We start from the raw sequence: 21341 nt of genomic DNA, 5'->3' as shown, positions 1-21341 counted from the left end.
ACTATCCATTATATTATCATACGTTGTCTTCCTAAGTAAATCTAGAGAAAGGAAATTCTCTGGACAATACACTTTTTGCTTAATGATCTTTTTTCTTTTTCAATTTTTTTATTAACAACTTCCATGATTATAAAAATTATAAAAATAAATGATCTTTTTGCTAAACAACATCACAGATACTTATCTACCCACTTTTTTAAGTTCAATATGATCCTTACATTTTTTTTTCTTTTCATTGAAAAGATTAGAATGAAAGGAAATGCCACAAACAATCATCTTTTGACATTTCTTTTATTATAAGATATTGTAATACATTTTAACTTAGATTCCTTGATGAAATTCACATGATTATCACAATACTATACCATTAAAAATAACTTAATAGGGCTGGAGAGATGGTTTAGCAGTTAAAGGGTTTGCTTGCAAAGAAAAAGAACCCAGGTTTGATTCCCCAGGACCCATGTAAGCCAGATGCACAAAGGGGCACATGCGTCTGGAGTTCATCTGCAAGGGACTAGGGCCCTGATCACCCATTATCTCTACAGCCCGTGATTGATTTTTATAAACAATATAATCTTCAAGAAATTTCTTCTTTGCAGTTATAGCCGTCCCATTTAGTGAATTTTTTTTAATGTTTTTAGAATTTTGACTTGAGAAAGAAATTTTCAGACTCATTTGGAATTCTTAAAAAGCCAAACTGTATATGGCAGAGAAAAGTAGATGTTGAGTCCTACTTATAATTCATGTTCATATGGAATATAAAGAATTAAACTCCAACATGTAAAATGCAAATGCTGCTAGGATGTACTGGAGGGAGAAGTAAATTTCACAAGTGGAATAATTAAATTTAGAGTAGTGGCATACTCAGTACAATTAAACTTCAGGTTACTATGGGTATAGGTGTAAGTAAAAGATAATCACAGCAAAAAAAAAAAAAAAATCACAAGAGATGATTGTAGTTATTTTATTTTTTTTCTCTATATAAATAAGCCTCAATGCAAAGGTTCTGGAAACCATGAAGACCCTGATTGGAAGTCTTGTTCTGGCTCCATGTTTTAAGAAATAAAAATTATGAAAAAAGATAAATTCTTGTCTAAAAGTGTGTAACAAATTATTCACAAAAATCAAGTTCTTGAAATACTGTTCCAGAAATCAATTTTCTCTGCTTACATAGAAACAGTTTATAACCTCTCATTCCAGTAAATTACCATGCACTATGTTAATGGCATTAAGAGAAAAATCACCTTAAATATTTCACAATCTATAAGGTATCTATAATTTGAATGAGATGGGTAAAACCTTAGAATTAGACAAATAATTTTGAAATTATAAGATACTATTTTTTTCAAATTAATACCAAAAAATCTAATTGCATCATGTTTATAGCTTGTATATTTCATTATAAACCTGATAACAAGATGTAGGTAAAATATCTGCATTATTATTAAGTTAAATATAACTCCTGAGTAATTAATCATGTGATGTGAAATTTTGAGAAAATAATTGACATTTAAATATAATATTAGGTCAGATCACATAATATTATTGAAGACTGAAGGTAAAAGTGCATAGAAACTTTTCTATTTCATTTCATATCAGCTAAAATTATAAATAAAAGACAGGTATGGTGGCTCTACGGCTGAACTATGAGTCAAGATAACTTGATGAGTAGTCCAAATATCACCCTACATTTAAAAGAGCCAAACCAAATCAGTGCATTAGTGATCTACTAATAAGAAGGTAAAACTTTCTTTGAACAATAATTACCTGAAAAAATAATGATTTTTTTTTAAGTTTGTAAAATGCATTTTCTATGACACCAATAGAATTTATATGGGTTTTGCTCAGGCTGTTCCATTATATCTATTTTAATATGTATAACATAATAATAACAACACAATATTAAAAAAAAACACTTGGTCAAAATTAGTAGCCAGAGAGTTAACAGTAAACAATGACTAACAACATTCTAAAAAATTTAATTCATTCAATATATAATGTTTTGTCTGACATCAATCCTAACATAATGACAATAAGTTGAAATTATTGGAAGAAATATTTTCACATATTAAATTTTTCCAAATAAATAAGTTTCTTAAATATTTCCTAATATTTCATGTATCTTTCTGGTAATTTTGTATGGTTAAAAATAAAGTTATTTAAATTCCATTCTTCTAATGCCCCTCAAATTAGTTGCTATCCTAGTTTACTTTATTCCATAAAATTAGATGAATAAAAGTGGTCTCATGATAAGCTATTGAAATTTTTATTTCATATACAACTTGTAAGGTTTTGAAAAAATATACATGGCTATGAAAGTTTTTCCCTGCATACTAGTTAAAAATCACTGAGTATTTTACTATTAGATGACTATTTTTTTAATTTCTCATTTTTCTATGAATGCCCTATGTCAACCTTAAGAGTTTATTTAACTTGCATAATTCCATGCTAACAAAATTGTTAACTTGAATTTCATTTTCAAATTGTATTTCCTGATACATGTTTTTGTTTGTTTTCTTAACTAGTGAAAAAGGCCATAGATTTTAAATCTAGAGGATTTAAATTGTTTCCAGGGAAAGACAACAGCAACAAGTTTTCTATCTGTGAGTGTACTTCTTTTTGTTACTTTCTCTAGTAGAGGAGTGAAGTTTGTGGTGTTTGTGTTGTGTGTGTTGTACCAAAAATTTTATGTATTACCAAATTAACTGCATTAATATTTATATAACATGCATGATGACTGTTCAATATTTTATTGTATGTAAATATGCACTGTTCAGTGGAATAAGGTAGTACTGACTAGTAATCTCAGATTGTTTTTGATAAAATATATTCCATGTTTCAATATGTGAAAGATTCTTTGCTCTCATGAGGCTATTCAAGATAACAATCAGATTTTATAGTTCAGGGATGTGAGGTAAAAATAAGTTAAATTCTAAATATTGTTGGTTTCCCATAATAAGGATTTATTTAACATATTTAAAATTCCACCAAAGCATTCTAAAAAATGTATTATTGTTATCATAATTTTCACTTATGAAAATGTCTACTATTTTAACTGATTCAAACACTAAAGCAATAATGTCTTATAAATTCAATTGTTATTTGTTCATTTGTAACTTTTATTTAATGTTCAGTAGCAGATAAGTTTTATACAAATTCAGAGCTTTATAGAGTCATCTGATTACAAATTATTAAGCTAAACAATCACTGAATGAGAGCACTGACCTATATTAGTATAAACAAACATGGAATAATAGTTAAATTGGTCCTATGCATGTTTGTGAAGCAAATTAACAGCAATTGGTAGAAATTCCTCATTTTATTATTATGTAAAGAAGCGGAAAGAAGTCATTTAATCACCAATAACATTTAACATATCATGATAAAGAGTAAGAGTAGTTGTTATCAAATGTATGTAGTACTATTGCTTATTCTTTCATAACAGTGCCCTGCATATTTTATTCAATTTCAAATAATTTAAGTATTTACAACTAATTATTTTTTCTGAAATCATTCATTATAGTTCTACCATAATTTTTACTCCATTTCTTTTAACATATTTATAAATATTAAATAACACAAGTTAAACTGTAATGCAAATTATCAGGATTAAAGAAAATCTTGAGCACTCTATATCATCCAATAATGTATGTTATCACATTTTAATAAAATTTTTGCATTTTACTACTTTGGAGAATACTGAACTGGAATCATCAAAGAATAGGAAAGTAATGAAATTGACCTCTCTAAAAATGACTCTTTGGTTACTTTCATGGTGTCAAACTGTATAATGATGATTTCTTTATAACTTTGGAATTTAACATATTTTAAAATTTTACTGTGAGTATTTAGGATTTGTACATATGTTTTCAGTAAAAATACATTTTAAAAAGTATTCTTTTAGTATTTAGGATAAGTATACAATTTAAAATATGTTTTACACACAAATCACTTGATACATTTTGGAAATAAATGTATATATTTCTTAGACCAAAAACATTGCCAGATATGATAAATTCAACATATCAGAAATCAGTTTGTCAGCATGAAATGAAAGTTAACCATTTTTGGAAGTCAATATTATTTTTGCTAGGACTTTTTTTAATATTGTGGGCAAGCCAATATATTTAATAAGAGAGAATGGAGTAAAAATTATTACTGTTTCACTGTTTTTGCATATTTCTACCTATATATCATTATGCATATGACATGTTTTAAGTTTCCAGATGTTCTGGGAAATGCGGTTTATTTATAATAAGTTGTCAAGATAGCACATAATTTATGTAACCATCTATTTTTATTGGTATACTACCATGGTGGAATACATATTTTATCCTCTTCATGGAATATAATGGTAAACAAAAATGGAATTTAGACATGCCTTGGTCCCTGAAAAATAAAGCCTGAAATATTTTCTTTAAAATAGGAATAAAAGTAAGAAGAAGCAAATAGTGTTGAAAATCTTCTATAACAGTTTTGAAACAAATTTTGTAGAAATTCTCACATAATATACTGTTTGCAGTTTATTTATTTATTTATTTATTTATTTGAGAGCGACAGACACAGAGAGAAAGACAGATAGAGGGAGAGAGAGAGAATGAGCGCGCCAGGGCTTCCAGCCTCTGCAAACGAACTCCAGACGCATGCGCCCCCTTGTGCATCTGGCTAACGTGGGACCTGGGGAACTGAGCCTCGAACCGGGGTCCTTAGGCTTCACAGGCAAGCGCTTAACCGCTAAGCCATCTCTCCAGCCCGCAGTTTTAATATAAATAATTCACATGGAAATGAAAACAGCATATTTATGGTGAAGTTTTCATGGATGTGAAACTGAAAGCCAACATTACTTAAACTTTATCTTACTATAATTTGTTTTTCAACCACCAACAAAATGGTTTTAAAGACATATTGTCTCCTGGTTGCGTGTAGCCAACAGTAATGTCCTGTCTATCTTCAGATTGCAATGTATTTATTAGCAATTAAATATTCATGTCTTTACTTAAATTTATTTATTCCATTGAAAAGTAACTTAGAAACTTTATTTTATTAGACATTAGTAGTTCAAATAAATATAGAAATTGGGCCTGCTATTTATAATAAAACATGTTCTAATGCTTAGATGGGCAGAAATGAACATAACCCTGGTAGAAATGAGATAAACAGTTGCACAATGACATCTTTATAGTTAACCAAAACAGTAAAACATAAAGAGACTCCAGAACCTTTGAGAGGGATTTGGTTTTTCTATGGCTAATTTATTATTTTTTTTCATCTTTAATACATTAATTCCAAAATGGCACATCCTTTGTTGTCCAAAACAATATGCCTGCCAAACCTACCTAAAACCCATAGGTTTTACAAGAAAGCAAATATTTGTACATGCTTAAAATGTTGAACTTATGAGTTTCCAACTTATTATGTAGGTCCTTCCAAAACAATAAAGTAGAATTAAAAAGAAACTGTGGCTGTCCACAGAAGATTTTGTTTTTATTTCCTGTAATCATACTGTCATGTGACTTTTTATAGCAATACTCCATCTGGACAAAACTGTGCTAGAATAACCCAATGAAAGAGTAGATAAAATAACCTTAACCCTCAAGATCCACCATTTGGCTGAGAGACTAAAGTTAGAAGGAAATATTCATAGAATGTTAAGTATATAAAGATAAAATATCATACTCTTGCTATCCTAGATTTTGGATCCCCAACAAATATTTTTATGTTAGAATAAAAATTAAACATAATATTAAAATAAGAGGGAACTGAAACCGTAACTGAAATGTCTTAGTTAATTGAATTTTAGTACAAATCAATTTATTTTTATTTTAGAGTAGATTTTCAATATAAAATTAAAAGCCTTGAGCAAAATATTATGATAACCATATGATATTTTGATATTTTTGTTATTTTTAAGTTAGAACGTTCAGTGATACAGGATTGTCATTATAAAAGAAGCTTTTTTTTTTAATTCCATTGAGGAGAGCCCCCAGCAGAATGGGGGCAGGACGAAGGAAAGGATAGTACCAACTCATGATGTACTAGGTATGTCCTTAATTAATAATAAAAAAAAAAGTTCATGGAGCTAGAGTGACTCACCAGTTGGTAAATGTGCCTCTCTGCAAGCATATGGATCTTTGTCGAGTTCCATAACACCCATGGAAATGTGAGATGAAGTGTCGTAGGTTTGCAATCCCATCTCTTGGAAGGAGAAGACAGTTAGATCCCACAGTAAGCTGGCTACCTTATTTGCTTTATTAGTGAGCTCCAGCCTCAGCAAGAGACTCTGTATCAGTAAATAGGGTGCTGAGTGATTGAGTAAGACACATGATGCTAATTTCTGGCTTCCACATGAATACACACATTCATATGGACACATATGTGCACTTATACATATACAAATAGACATGCACACATGAATACCACTAGCAAATGCACCATAAAAGACTATTCATGTTCACACCAAGCTGTGTGTTACTATTCAGATTTGAAGCAATAAAAGTGAAAAGTCTGTCCATTTGCTTTCAATGCATTACCTACTAAAGTAGCTGATAGGACAAGTTCTGACGTCTCTTGACTATCTTGCATCAATAGCTGACTACTAGAGGAAAATAACATACTCATACATTGTTCCTGACTTTTGTTATGAGTATTTATAACTAAGGAATATTAAATACACATGTCACATTAAACATTTTCTTTATCCTTACGTTTTAATTTGGAAATCTTTTTCTCTTATTGTTTGTATCAAAACACACAAAATAAGTTGACAATCAAAAACTGGAGAACTGAGATTAAGCAATAGTAAAGAGATTTATAAATGACTTCCATTTTAAGATAAAATGTAAAATATTTTAAATTTTAGAAAATGATAAAATTTGTGTTCGCTATTATCCAATAGAAAAAAAAAAAAAAAACCTGGAACATTTCTAAATCTCTATATGCCTATGTTGCTTACCTGCAAAAGGCACATAATAATAGCAGATACTATGAAGGTTATTGTGAGTATCAAATCCACCCATGTATAAAATGTACTTAGAATGATTCCTGACACACAGTTCATTGTACTGATGACCATCAACCAAATTCATTTTAAAATATTCAACACAGCAGTATTTTTAGACAATAAAGATTGTGAATTGAGAAAATGGACTTTTAATATTTTCCTAAAGTTTTATTTCTTTGTAAGCAGAGAGAGACAGAGACAGACATGAAGGGAGAGAGAGACTGTACCAAGGCCTTCAGCTACTGTGAACAAACTCTAGATGCATGCATCACTTTGTACAACTGGCTTTCCATGAAAACTAGAAAATTGAACCTGTGTCATTAGACTTTTCATGCAAGCACTTTAAATAATGAGCCATCTCTCCAGCCCTTGTTTTTATTTTCCAATAAAGTATTCACAAGTCACCTTCAGATTACTCTATTATTTATCACATATATTTTCCATAATTAGATAAATCTTTTTTCTTCATCCCCTTCCAGATTAAAGTATCACATTTTAGTAATATTTCTCAATAGCATTAAAAGTCTTATTTATCAGCAGTATTTTAAAGACTAGAAAGACATTACCTACCATGGAAAAATTCTCTACTCATTTAAAATAGTGATAATCAAACAACTGGTACATAGATATAGAAAAGTTATATACCCCCACTCTAGAACTAGTGGGTATAATAAATAATTGTAAGTTTTTCATATGGTTTTATCAAGTATGTTATCTTTTTGGTATAGAATACCAATGATATGTAAAATTATTAGCCTACCATTAACATTAGAAGAGTACTACATTAAAACATTTGTATTAAAATTTCTTAATATTCATAACATAATAGTTTTAATTAAATATATAATTGCACAAGTTAAATATCCTCAGTTATCTAAAAATAATTAAAATAACGGATAACAAGGTAAAACGAGTAATTATCTTTTGTAAGAAGTGAAATTAGCACTGAGTGTTAGGATACCAGTTAGAATTTCAAAAACTAAAGGGAAAGAATAACAAGACCAGGAAAAAATGCAAGCAAATCCATGAAAGGGGCAAGTGTGACCATCCACAGAACAGAGACTGGGAGTTGGGTTTGAATAACAGGTGCACCATAGTGATTATTAAGAATAATTAATAATTGCAAATGTGAACCTATTAGTGATTTTAGCAACAAGGAAGTCTGTGTTTTAGGAAACTTCGTTTCCTATCAGCATTTACTGTAGGTTAGAAGTAGACTATAATGTCACAATTTGAACTTCTGGAGATGATTTAGTAGTCCAACTAAAGAACCACGAACAGATGACAAATCAAGCATTAGAAGCCATTAGTAGTGGAATTTTCAAGTAGTGAGGGAAATATAAAATGTAGATAGCACTCGGTCTGTGTTTTTGAATAGTACACAAAATTAACCATCCAATTTAAACCATCCAAATTAAAAAATAATAATAATAAAATTCAGAAAGGTTAAAGAAAGGTGAAGAGAAATTAAGCAGCAACTTAATTGAATAAGGAAAGCCAAAGGAAAAAAAAAATCACATATTTCGAATCAACGAGTGAATCATAGAGTTGGCAAAACGGATGTTGTTGGTGATATTGATCAAAAATTTAGAATGACAGGAATAGGTGTAAAATTTTTGCATATACTTAAGGAAATGATACTTCTACAACAACCATGACTTTTGAGCGATTTTCTCACAGTTGTCTTCCTATTTGGTGTCAGAGTTGTCTTTCTATCTGATGAATTAGAATGAAAAGTGACCATTTGTAAATAAATGAGCCACTGTTTGATTATTTCCCCCCTGGAGAGATGCAAACACATGTCTATTCACCCCAAATGGGGCACAAAAGGCAGACCAAAGCACAGTTGCACCAAAATCCAGTTTGGGTGAAACTGCCTTTATCTGGTGTTACTTACAGAGAGCAAGCAGGCTGAGGAGTTGGCAAACGCAGCAGACCACCGCGCAAGGTCCATCGCTGGAGCACACTGCACGCCTTGTGGGCAGTTTAGGTTCTCAGTAACTCCCTCACTTGTTTACCGCTTCCAGAGTATAGGCAATGGGCCTTGCGACCTTGTAAATTTCAACTTCCTGGGACCTATTTACCTCCTGAGTCTGTTTTCCTCCCAGAGTGAACACTCACACAGGAAATTGCTTCACATCAGTGACAATTTCAGTAATTTTTATATTTAGGCTTTACTTTAAAATCACCTCAACAAGTTTTTCATTTTGACTTAGGATTTTTATGTGTCCATAGTACGTGTGAGGTGGTGTGTGTGGTGTGGTGTGGCGTAGTGTGTGGTGGTGTGTGTGCTGTGGTGTGGTGTGGTGTCCATGATCTCCCCTAAGGCAGCTCCTGTGCTCACCTATAGCAGCTGGAGGAAATCATTTTGATTCTCCCATCACCTGCCTACTTTTCCTTTACTGAATATGGAGTTTGCTCTCTGTAAAAACCCTGTTGATTACCTGCTTTCTTATTTCCATAGTGGTAGGGTTATAGACATGTGTGGCCACACTCAACGGTTTAGCTAAGTTCTCCAGGTTCATACTGGGTCATTCTCAGGTTCCCTGCGACCATCATACCCAAGTTGGAAGAGCCTTTAATGTCTGAGACATCTCATCTCTCCAACCACTCAGGGGTTATTATTTTTGATAACTTGCAATACAATATGTAGGAGTAGAAGCAGGAAACTTGAATTTTCTTAAGAAAGACTTACAGGTCATTCATCTGAATTCTACTTACACATTTTCCTTAAAAACAGCTGATGAGTTCATAAGGACAAAACAATAGAATGTTTCACTATAAGATTGAAATTATGATCTCTCAGTTATTTCACAAGTGAGGATCATGAGTTTGAGACTAACTTGGGGCATATAATGTTTGAGAAAAGCCTGATTTGTATAGTGATATAGTGATATAGTGTTACTCAGTAGGATCATATTCACTTCACTGAAACAAAAAAATAAAGTAAGCATTGTGTTTTCTGCTAAAAATGTGTGCAATAGCTAAGTAAATGACAGTTACAGAAATTATTGCATAAATTTATTGAACTTAAAGACATCAGTTTAGTTTCCAGTACTGTATCCTAATAGTGACATACAATGATTTGCAACAATGTTGCACTGATGCTGAAACAAAACTGCTTTGTTGCATACTAAATCTAAAAGTAGTAATAACTTCACAGCTTTCATGGAGTTTTATTTTTCTCTTGCAATGTTAAATGAAATCATTATGATTTGTAGTGATCTCTGCACTATTGGTCATAAATAAATACTTTAGCAGGCACTCTAGAAATTTGCAATTTTATTGTAAATAAAAATAAACTGTCCATGGAAAATGTGTTGATATACAAAACAGTACATAACTTGAGCCATGGATATCAAATTTAATTTATGATTTCTCTATAAGTAGAAAATAACTTTAATTTTCTTTATTATTTTATATTACTATATTCTCATATTTTAGTCAGACATTAATGATTTTAACATAGTACAGTGTATTGATGTATGTTTTTCATTAACTTCACCCTTGATTTTTCTAAATATATAATTTTGTCTTTTTTCTGTTTCATTTTTCATGTTACAGTAAATGAGGGAGGTATTAAAACAGCTTCCAATTTATGTCCAGATCCAGGAGAACCAGAAAATGGAAAACGAATTGGATCAGACTTTAGGTAATACTTTTAAATTATTTTCCTATTGATCTTTTCATTTGATTTTAATATAAATATAAAGAATGCTATATTTCTTAGTTATGCTACTCTGATGTTTAAGGGACAATTTCAAAGGCATATCAGATTTTTCATGACACTCTTGGAAATTATATGATTCATTTATTTTCATATAATAAGTGAAAATTTATGACATTTAGATTTTAAACATATTTGTCTTGCATTTGAGTTCTGCTATCCAACAATTATCTGTTTTGGGTAAATTGCCTGACTTTCCTTTTCTATACAATGAAAACCAATAAAATGTATGGTGTTGTTTTTACTGAGTTACCATTTATGAAACTACCAGCAAATATTCCATAAATATCTTACTAGTATATTGTTTAGAAAGAGACATAGCATGAAAAATATGCCATTATCTTTTATTTTATTAACTTTAAGCACTGATACTAGCATTTTAATTTCAAAATGTAGAAAGTGCCTGTAAGTAGGTAAGGGTGTCTGAGTTGTAAATAACATCCTCAGCACGTGCAAGGCAATGCTTCAGCCTCTAGCACCACAAGTGACAAAAGATTATATCAGATATTTGAGTCCTTTAGCAAGCAACAATTACAAAGGTTTACATTGTATATTAAGTTGCATTTTATATGATTGATGATAATGGAGATAGTCACACACTATTTTTTAATAATCTTTATTTTCTTGTTGTTTGTTTATTATACAAATGGTACTCAAAAGTCTACCGTGAAATATTCAAAACATTGTTCTCAGATAATAGACCTATGAAAATTTTGGCATGGGGCTGCAGAAATAGCTTAGCACTTAAGACACTTGTTTACAAAGCCAAAGATCCTACATAAACCAGATAGACAGGTGATGCATCCACCTGAAGTTCATTTGCAGCAGCTGGAGGCCCTGTCATTCCCATTCTCTCTTATCTGCCTCTTTCTCTGTCTAGCAAGTAATTTTATTTTCTTTTAAAAATCCCAGGGCTGGAGAGATATCTTAGCAGTTAACACACTCCTCAGGTCTTGTGCAAGCCAGTTTCACAAGGTGGCTCATGCATCTGCAGTTTGTTTGCAGTGGCTGAAGACTTTGCCATGTCCATTCTCTCTCTACCTCTCTCTCTCTCTTTCAAAAAATAGTAAATTAAAATAAAAATAAGTTTTAAAAAATCATCTTAATGGATTTTTCAGGTTGAAACATAATTACATATACCTGCAACTCTAAGCAATAATAATATTTGAACATTAATATATTATTTCTAAAATAGGTGGGGAACTTTAACTGGTAGATAATAATGTTTGAAGAAATAAACCAAAGAGAAACTCCAAATGTCTGGAATATGGTTACCATCTGATCCTAATAAACCGAATCATATCTCTAAATTAACTTAATGCTTGTGCATGTGGGTACACAAAAGCCTGTGATCACTTAAGTCACGAGACAGAGATAAAAGGACTGAGAGTCAAGGGAAGCTTGGGCTGCATAGTGCCCTCTCATAAACACAAAAATCAACTCTACATCTCAAAAATAAATCATTCTTTAGATACTACAAAGTAGCTAGGAATTTGGTAGTGATTCTTTGTATGTCTCCTTTATGTCTTCTAAAACCATGTCAGTAGTTGTCATCCTCCCATTCAGAACTTCATCAGCATCTCATCTTTAGCATGAATTAAATTGTTGTTCTAAGAGTTGGTCTATTCAGATTTGTAAATGGAGACAATGCTGCTGTTTAAGTCAACAATTCGTTGTTGGGGCAAAGTGTCCACACAAAAGCAGCACATTGAAGGAAAGAGTTTACTTAAGCTTAGTGTTTTGAGGGGAAGCATCCTCATGGCCGGGAAAGCATGACAGGTGAAGAAAGTTGTTACAAATCTGACAACAAATTCTGTAAGTACTGGGCTTACAGGTGGGCTAATAAACTTCAAGTTCAAAACCCCAGTGACCCACATCATCCAGCAAGGCTCCATGTCCAAATGACAACCAGCTAGAGGATAGAGTATGAGACTTAATCACAAGCACATGAAGCAGAGTCATGATAGACATTTCTCAATTGAGCTATCACATATGCTTATCATGTTGTCTTGAGGAGAAAGATATAAGAGAATTATATGCATGATAGTAATTATACAGCATATAATACTATAAGTCTTTTATTCCTTACAATGTTTTAACAATATGACAGGGAGAAAACTTATTAATATTCATTAGGTAATTATCAAATATATGAATGTTTAATCGAAACCTGATGAAGATAAAAAAACACAATAGAAATATACTGATTTAAATTATTTTGAAGTGCAGTGATTTGTGTCATACAGATGGAATCTCAAATTTAGAAAAGTATAATGTAATAAAAAAATTCTGTGTGAGAGAACAAATAAATCTTATGGTGGGTCCCAACCCACTTGCAGGGATACTGGAAATACTAGTGTCTTGACTACAATTGATGGAGTGTCTTACGGGGAGGATGGATTTGAGTTCCTTAAAGAAAACAAGATCAGTCTGTCTTAGTTACATAGTGCATACAGAAGAAAAATATTAGCAAAAGTTAAAGAGATTAGACTGCCAGATTTCTTCAGCTGAGAAAGTACCTTGGCATCTAGTCAGACAGCTAGAGTAGACATTTGTTTTGTTTTAGCATACATTTTTTTTTAAAGGAAAGCCAGCATTTAAAACTAAGGAATTTCATACCCATCCTTACTCACACCTTCACACATGCACACATAGATATTTTTGCATTCATACATTATACATGGGAACCAATACACATTCATGACAACAACTGCCAGGGCCAATGAACCATGAACAGAAACACACACACACACTGGGCCAACTTTCTCCAACTCAATATATATGCACCTATGCCACCTCAAGTTTTCAAGTCACTGACCTGTTTGTGTTCAAGTGACGTGATCCAACATGTACTTTCAGAAGATCAGCTTCTAAGTGAGTGGATTAAAGCCAGACTGAGCTCCTGAGCAGTCATGGTGAAAGACAGTGAGAAGTTGGGCTATGATGATGGCAGTGAGCTAGGCTGATTAGTATAGTCTTTAAAAGAGAAAGTTTTCAATATAAAGTGATAGTTTGAGGTGAAAAGTAATATGAGCAGGAGAATAAGGGGAAATTCCTTGATCATGGGAAGTAAAAGGGGAATAAGAGGGAGGTAGAAGACTGGGCCAAGGGCAGTCCCCACAGGAGGATTTTTTTTTTCACTTTGAATACATAAAGATTGCTGAAATGTTTCTTCTGAAAGACTGCCTGAAAACAAACTAACATATGGTGAATACTGAGTCATGACACGTGACAGTTAACATCTTTACATCATCAAGTTACATAAAGCAACAGAATAATGGGGCAGTAGTATTGTCGTTAGCAAGTCAAGACTGGACATCTTTGTTAGGTATTTGAAGGATAAAGTATGTTCATTTTTAATTTATGTATTTGTAAGGAGAGAGAATGAAAGAGAGAGGAGAGAGAGAGAGAGAGAGAGAGAGAGAGAGAGAGGGATTAGCCAGGCTCTTTTGCCAATACAAATAAACCCCACATGCATGCACCACTTATGTATGAGGCTTTACAAGGATCACAAGGCTTTGCAAGCAATCCATTTAAAAACTGAGTGATTTTCCCAGCCTCATGTTTATTAATAAGAATTATCTTACAGAGAGAACTTGGGAGAGGCAACTTGGGAGAACATACAAAAAGAGACAATCATTTTGGAGAAAACAACAAATGTTACTCTAAGAACAGGTACAGGGAAATTATTCAGGCTAACAGAAAGAGATAAAGAGAATAAGGAGATTGCTAGGTGTGCATATTTAGTGATGAGAATATCAAACAGTTCATGTTAATGCTTTTAATTGGATAATGTTGGATCAAACAAGGCCATCAAATAAAAATGACTTATAATACATGTAGATAGGTATGAATAGGGCAGGAAGTTTAAGACAGAGAAAAATGGAAAATATTAAGCATGGGAGAACAAATCAGATACTGAAATGTGACCTTGCTGAGTAATTTTGAGTGAGCTTTTGAGACTCAAAATGCTAAATCTGCTCTGTTATCTGGTTTCTGTCTAGCATTACAGAGTGACCCAGGCACAAGTGCAGAAAGGGTTATATTAAATCAAGTTCAGTGCCTTTGGCAAATTGCTCATAATTATTTCATGCATATGGATTACAAATAATTGTGCACCAAAGAAATCCTCAAGTAGATGTAAAATTGGGAGATTTTAAGTAGGAACATGAATTTGTCTTTCAAGGTCAGTTTCAGCTGTACACATGTCACAATTTCAGAAAGAACTATTTGGAGAAATTATAGATTAATCTATTTCAGAGGGACAAAATGACACTTTTGTATATATATGTATAAAGGTGGACAACTATAGTCTTTCTCCTGTGAGTTGTGAAAATTATCCTAAAATAATAAGTATACTGGAATAAAAATAATAAACAAAAAATCCACCTCAATATAAAATTCTGAATGGGTCTTAATTTTAGTCAACTATTTATCCTGGGTTACTATCACCCCAAATATAAATTTGCTTTTGAAGGGCCCCTTGTTTCAAAGGAGAACTCAGTGGTATTTCTCAATGAATCCCCATCTTCTTTCGTGGGTGGCCTAGTGGTTGCTGGAATGAAAAAACAATTTGCCCATAAATATCAAAGGGGTGATAAGCTTTCCTGGAACACATACAGAGGTGATACTCTATTTCATTGATAAAAACAAAATCACAGTCCATGAACAAAAATAATGGTACATTGCACTTAATCAAAACGAGGGGCTAGAGAAATGGCTCAGGTGGTAAAGTGCTTGCCTTGTAAGAGTGAAGAAAGGAGTTTAATCCCTAGTACCCACATCAAAACTAAACTAATCATATGAAATGAAATCTTCTGTCCTGCTAAAGGCACTGTTAGGAGAAAGAAATTAATGCCACAGATTAGCAGAAAATATTAGCAAACCTGATAACGTACTTGTGTCCAAAATGCACAAAACAAAGCTTGAAATTTAACTTGAATAAATTAATCAATCTTATACATAAGTAAAATTCTCAATGGTAAAATACATGTTTTTGCATTTTAATAGTATCCATTAAAATATTTATTTATAGCATTAATCACAATCTCAACTATTAACTGTTATATTCAGTGTAGTAGTAATCTTTGCAAATGAGAGCTTTAGAGACACAGAGAACAAATCTAAATAAATGGCATATAATCCTTATGAGTGGGAACTGTTCCTTCGTCTTCTGTTTCATGGACTACATCCAAGTTCTCCATTTTCATGCTTTCAAAACATGATGGTATTAGTTTTAGTGGCTGCAGGGTCTTCCCCTGCTCTTCCATGTCACAGTATAGACTCAACTTTCATGTAATGAATCTTGTCATGTGTTTATCCACTTTAAACACCAAAGAGCTACCTGAGGCCATCTTTGTACATTACACTGAATTTTGACATTTAAAACACCTGAAGATGTACCTAACCTTGATATGTTTATCTCAATTACTACTTTGTATGGTGAAAAATCTTCCATTTTTCTCCAAATATACGGTTTATTTTTGTCTTCTTCACTTGCATATATTATTACTTCATCCTTGCATATTGAATATCCCAGTTTTATTTTTACCCTGGTTATATTATACATTCTTTAATCCCTCACTCAAATACCTTATTTATAAAGATTTTCTTTTCCCATTTAAATAATTTATAGTTAATTGCTCTAGTACCATCATATATTGCTTGATGGGAACACTTAGAAAAATGTGTCCAGTCTGTGCTCCTCAGGAAGGGATAGAGGGAGGGAAGATTACAAATTGAAAATTGTTCCAGGGATGGCAGTGAGAGTGTTCATATGTTCCTTCTTCAGGCTCCACTACTACATGCTTTATGTGGTGTTCTCTGAACAAAGGTAGCTAATGTCAGGCTCAAGGTTACTTAACCATCAATACGCCATGGTCATCATATGGGAGATCACATAGCATGTTGATTTCTAACTCTCTGCAAACTAGCAAGCCAGCTGGTCAGTCAATATAATTTTGGACCTGCTGGAACTGATATTTTTCTTTATCCTTGGGAACTTTGCAAGGGCAACATATATGGAACCGATATAAGTTTATTTATATTTCTGTATGATTGACAAAGGAAATTAAATATGTCTAATGAACTAAATCAACTAAAACAGCAAAAATGAAGCCAAGCATGGTGGTGCATGCATTTGAGCCCAGCACCTGGGTTTTAGAGATATTAGGATTGCTGTTAGTTCGAGGCCAGCCTGGGACTACATAGTGAATTCCAGGTCAGCCTGGGTTAGAGTGAGACCTACCTTGAAAAACCAAAGGTGGGGGGGGGGGGGCAGCAAAATTTCATAATCAGTGTCATTTTTATAATTCATCCAATCATATGACCTGGTGACCTAAACTCATCAGTAAACTAAATGACTTATACAGGTAGCAATTGAAAAGCTGATATCAATATTTTTATAATCATGCAGAAAATATTAACAAAAACATTGTTTTAGAATTGAGCTGTTTCCTTGTATTTTGCTTAACATTTGTGTTCTAATCTCCAAAGTGAGTGTCTCAGCAGCTGTGTTTTTAAATCTTATCGGTGCTGTTTCTAATTTGAAAAGCTCATTAAACATCACAGGCTCAGAGAGAGAGGGAGAGAGGGAGGGAGGGAGCAATCTTGCCAAAGAAGATATAAAAGCTGGCAGCATATGCATTACAAAAGAAATAGATTACAAAATTAAATGTCTCTTAACCTTACAACTAAATGTCTGTGAAAACCAAGCCCAGGAGTTCCTTACTTGCCCTAGATTGTTTCTAGGGGGAGAGGTTTCATCTGTTGACTTCTTGTCCAAAGCAGATTTAAAGAAATTTGGGATAAGAGTTTTTTCTGCCTTTGAGAATAAAGAATGATTCTGGATCCATTGTTTTGGATTAGTACTTGGATTGCTAAAACATTGATCTCTCAGCAGAACCTCCACTCATCTGCCATATTACCAACTACTTATAAATATTCTGGAAATTATAAGTATAATAAGGCAAATTCATCACACCTTTGAATATGAAGCTTTCTTCACATATTCTCTTAATGAAGGTTTTCTAAACATTCCACTGTCCTCAGATACTCGTTTATGAATCTTGCTGGAGTCATTGCAAAGTTCTTTGATATGTACAAGTGTCCAGAGGTGTTCTCTACATCCCCAACTAACAATGAACTTTTCTGATGAACAGCCTGTGCCTGTGGTACTTCCTGGCTTACCCCACAGCACTTCTCTTTAATTGACAGTTATTTCTCCATTGGTAAGCTAATTTTCACAGTGTTCCTTTCTGACACTACCATTCTGTAACTATTATAACTCCTTCTTGTGCTTTAATGACACAAAACAGCTTGTTTTCCCTGAATCCAGGCACATTGGCCACCATTTTTACTTCTCTCTTCAATTAACTTTCTACCTTCCTAAAAGTAACCATTTTTCAGAATTGCACTTTCAAACTGGCTCTTCTGCATTTGCTGGGTGAGGAACCCCATCACCCTTGACCACACAATCCTTGCCTTCTATTTTTCTCTAGCATTTACCTTTTATTTTTTTTTTTGAACTCTTCTGATATTTGTGAGTTTATTTTCTACTTTTTTAAATCACTTGGACAACCTTTCCTTTAAAACAAACAGCTTTCATTTACAGTGAAAGAGTTTGATGCTTGTAGTGAGATGAACATAATGTCAGTTCCTAACACTCTTTTTACTTGACTCAGAGAAGATAGTGCTCTTAAAGCACTGATTCATATAAAAATTAGAATCACTAACACCAAACTGAAATACTTTAGTTAAGGACTAGACTATTAGTTATAAAATTACTTAGTAAATACCCAGATGATGGAAAGGTCAATAGATACTAGATAACCTATCTTTCCTTTCTTCCTGAATTTTTAGTGACTTCCCCCCATAACTTCACCTGAAAACATTTTGTCTTTCTCAGTACCACTCACACCCTTCGATTCCACTTTTACAGTCTCATTAGATTTTCACTTCCCATCGTATTTATCTTACCGTAAGCCCTTCAAATGCCAATTGCACAATAGCCATGGTTTTATATTACAAATGTTAAATCTGACTTTGTAGAAAAGATTCCTATGGTGAAAGAAATTGTTGTCTCTGCTCAAAACCTCGTAGTTCCTGGGGCTGAAAGATGGCTAAGTGGCTAACACACCTGCCTGCAAAGCCTGAGAACCAAGGTACAATTTTCAGCACTGGTGGGTGGCACATGCATCTGGAGTCCCTTTGCAGTGCTGGAGGCCTTGGCATGCCTATCCCCCCCCCACACACACTTTCTTTCAAATAAATCTAAAAATGAATAAAAAATATCAAAGTCTTGTAGCTTCCACTCACTAAATTGAGTAATGGTGAGATAGCAATGGAAGAGTAATGATAATCATCATACACACCCAGACATCATGATTAAGCTGAAAAGTCACTTCTCTCCACTATTTTTTAATGAAAACCCTTCCACGTCATTGTTCCTATCAGACAGTCCAAGCCTGGCTTTCTGGTGTCATCTTTCCAGGTTTACCCTATTGTGAAACACATGCTAACCCTGCCTTTTATAGATGTGCTGGCTCAGTTGTGTGGTATATGCTCTTAAAAATAAATGTGAAAGAAGTTACAGTTTGTAAAACTTGTCAGCTTTTTACAACAGATTTGCTCTACTCTTTATCAGCTGTGTACTACAACACATTATTTTCTCCTCCTAGAAATAATGTGTTAATCTACATTCTTCTAATTTGTAGTCTTCATCTGCTATTATGATAATGCACTTCCATATTTTCTGCATTCACTTGACTTATATGACATTTAGTAGTGTGTGTCCCCTATCTCTGTTCTAGGTACTATTCTATGTATTAAAGGGAAGTGCATATCATCTTATTGTATTTTTCATAGCCAAGTCAAAATCTGTTTCCACATCCTTTAGTGTTCTAAGACATGTCCAATTAAATTATTGTTTCATTGTTGACTGGATGGAATTATTTTTTCTGGACTCTTGGAGATGGATCTTTAAAATACATGTTACTTAGAACTGAAAATAGAGTGTTAAAATTAACTATTCTGTTTCCACTTGGGGCCCACACTACTCAGTAAAATATTTTCATGTAAAAGTGAGTTCCTACAAAAATAAATATATTTTAGAATGTTTAAATATGTAGATAAAATAATGAAAGTAGAACTTGAAGGCCACAGCAGATATTTCATTTAAGCTGGTAGAACTTTTAAGATGTATGACTTAAGGAAATACATAAATTACACATGGAGTCTAAGAAGATGATGTGATGACTCACAGGCCCTGGTACTTAAACTGAATATGCTTGCTGATAAGCTTAGCACTTTATCTGTCCTGTGTTCACTTTTCCATAATGGTTTCCACATTGCTGGAGGGGAAATACAGCCTTCTTAAAATCTTATGGTGAGACAGAAAAGAGAATGTATTAAAAAACAAAGTTAATTTGAGACCACAAATAAATTAAGTCATGGTGATATTTTGCTGAAGTTATATTTAAAATGTAAATATTTAGAAGTTTATTAATATCCACAATAAGAGGGTATTTTATGAAACATAAAATCATATGTGAACAATGCCAATACTTCTTCCTAGTTAATGTGGAAATAATTAGCATATGACTAAGAATAATTTTAGAACTTATGAAAATAAGATTTTTTTTAAAAATTTTTATTTATTTATTTATTTGAGAGCGACAGACACAGAGAAAAAGACAGATAGAGGGAGAGAGAGAATGGGTGCGCCAGGGCTTCCAGCCTCTGCAAACGAACTCCAGACGCATGTGCCCCCTTGTGCATCTGGCTAACGTGGGACCTGGGGAACCGAGCCTCGAACCGGGGTCCTTAGGCTTCACAGGCAAGCGCTTAACCACTAAGCCATCTCTCCAGCCCGAAAATAAGATATTTTTTGAAGTATTCATGCAACTCATTTTTATTTGCGGTGCTGAAGATTGAATTCAGGGCTTTGTGCATTCTAGGCATAGGTTCCATCACTGAACTGCATATACCAGTGGAATGCATTTTCAATTTTGTTTTACAAAAAGGAAAACAATAAACTCCAAAGGAATACTAAGTTTCTTCTAGTGAATATTCATGATAAAGAAAACCTAAATGTAGACCTTGAATGAAAATCAAGAAAATCAAACTGTGATCTGGATAGATTGCTCAGTAGTTACGGTCTTGCATGCAAAGCCTAGCAACCCTGGCTCGCTTCCCCACTAACCACATAAAGCCAGATGAACAACGTAGCACGTGTGTTCGGAGTTTGTTGGCTGTGGCTGGAGGCACTGGCACACACATTCTCTCTCTCTCTCTCTCTCTCTCTCTCTCTCTCTCTCTCTCTCTCTATATATATATATATATATATATATATATATAGTGTTTCTCTTCCTCTCAAATAAATAAATGAAAACAAAAATGGTTCTTAGCATAAGGGTCAGGACCATATATTCAAGATTGCCCTAAATTACACAATAATCCTACCTAAAAAAATATGTATTTGAACAATTTGTCATCAGATGCTATATTTTGTAAGTTTCCATAGAGAAACACTGAGCTGTATGTGTAAATTTCTCTAACAAAAAATCTAATTTTCATGTTAGGAATGCTAAGTGACTTAAAAATGGAAAGAAATGG

The 21341-nt window shown here is 33.0% G+C and overlaps 1 protein-coding gene across 7 annotated transcripts in view; it reads left to right on the top strand.

The window, feature by feature from the left end:
- Csmd3 (CUB and Sushi multiple domains 3) overlaps positions 1-21341 on the top strand; it is a 1124273-nt gene that overhangs the window by 408060 nt on the left and 694872 nt on the right. For 4 of the 7 annotated variants that reach the window (XM_045143270.1, XM_045143268.1, XM_045143264.1 and 1 more), the window contains 2 exons: positions 2526-2603; positions 10565-10652. In XM_045143270.1, coding sequence (XP_044999205.1) covers positions 2526-2603; positions 10565-10652 — 166 coding nt within the window. The remainder of the gene's footprint in view (positions 1-2525; positions 2604-10564; positions 10653-21341) is intronic. The other 3 variants (XM_045143269.1, XM_045143267.1, XM_045143265.1) reach the window with 2 other exon arrangements.

This window comes from Jaculus jaculus, chromosome 2 (assembly GCF_020740685.1).
Source record: "Jaculus jaculus isolate mJacJac1 chromosome 2, mJacJac1.mat.Y.cur, whole genome shotgun sequence".
Classification (NCBI taxonomy): Eukaryota; Metazoa; Chordata; class Mammalia; order Rodentia; family Dipodidae; genus Jaculus; species Jaculus jaculus.
Note: the sequence above shows the minus strand (reverse complement) of the source record. Positions and strands in the feature narration are given on the sequence as shown.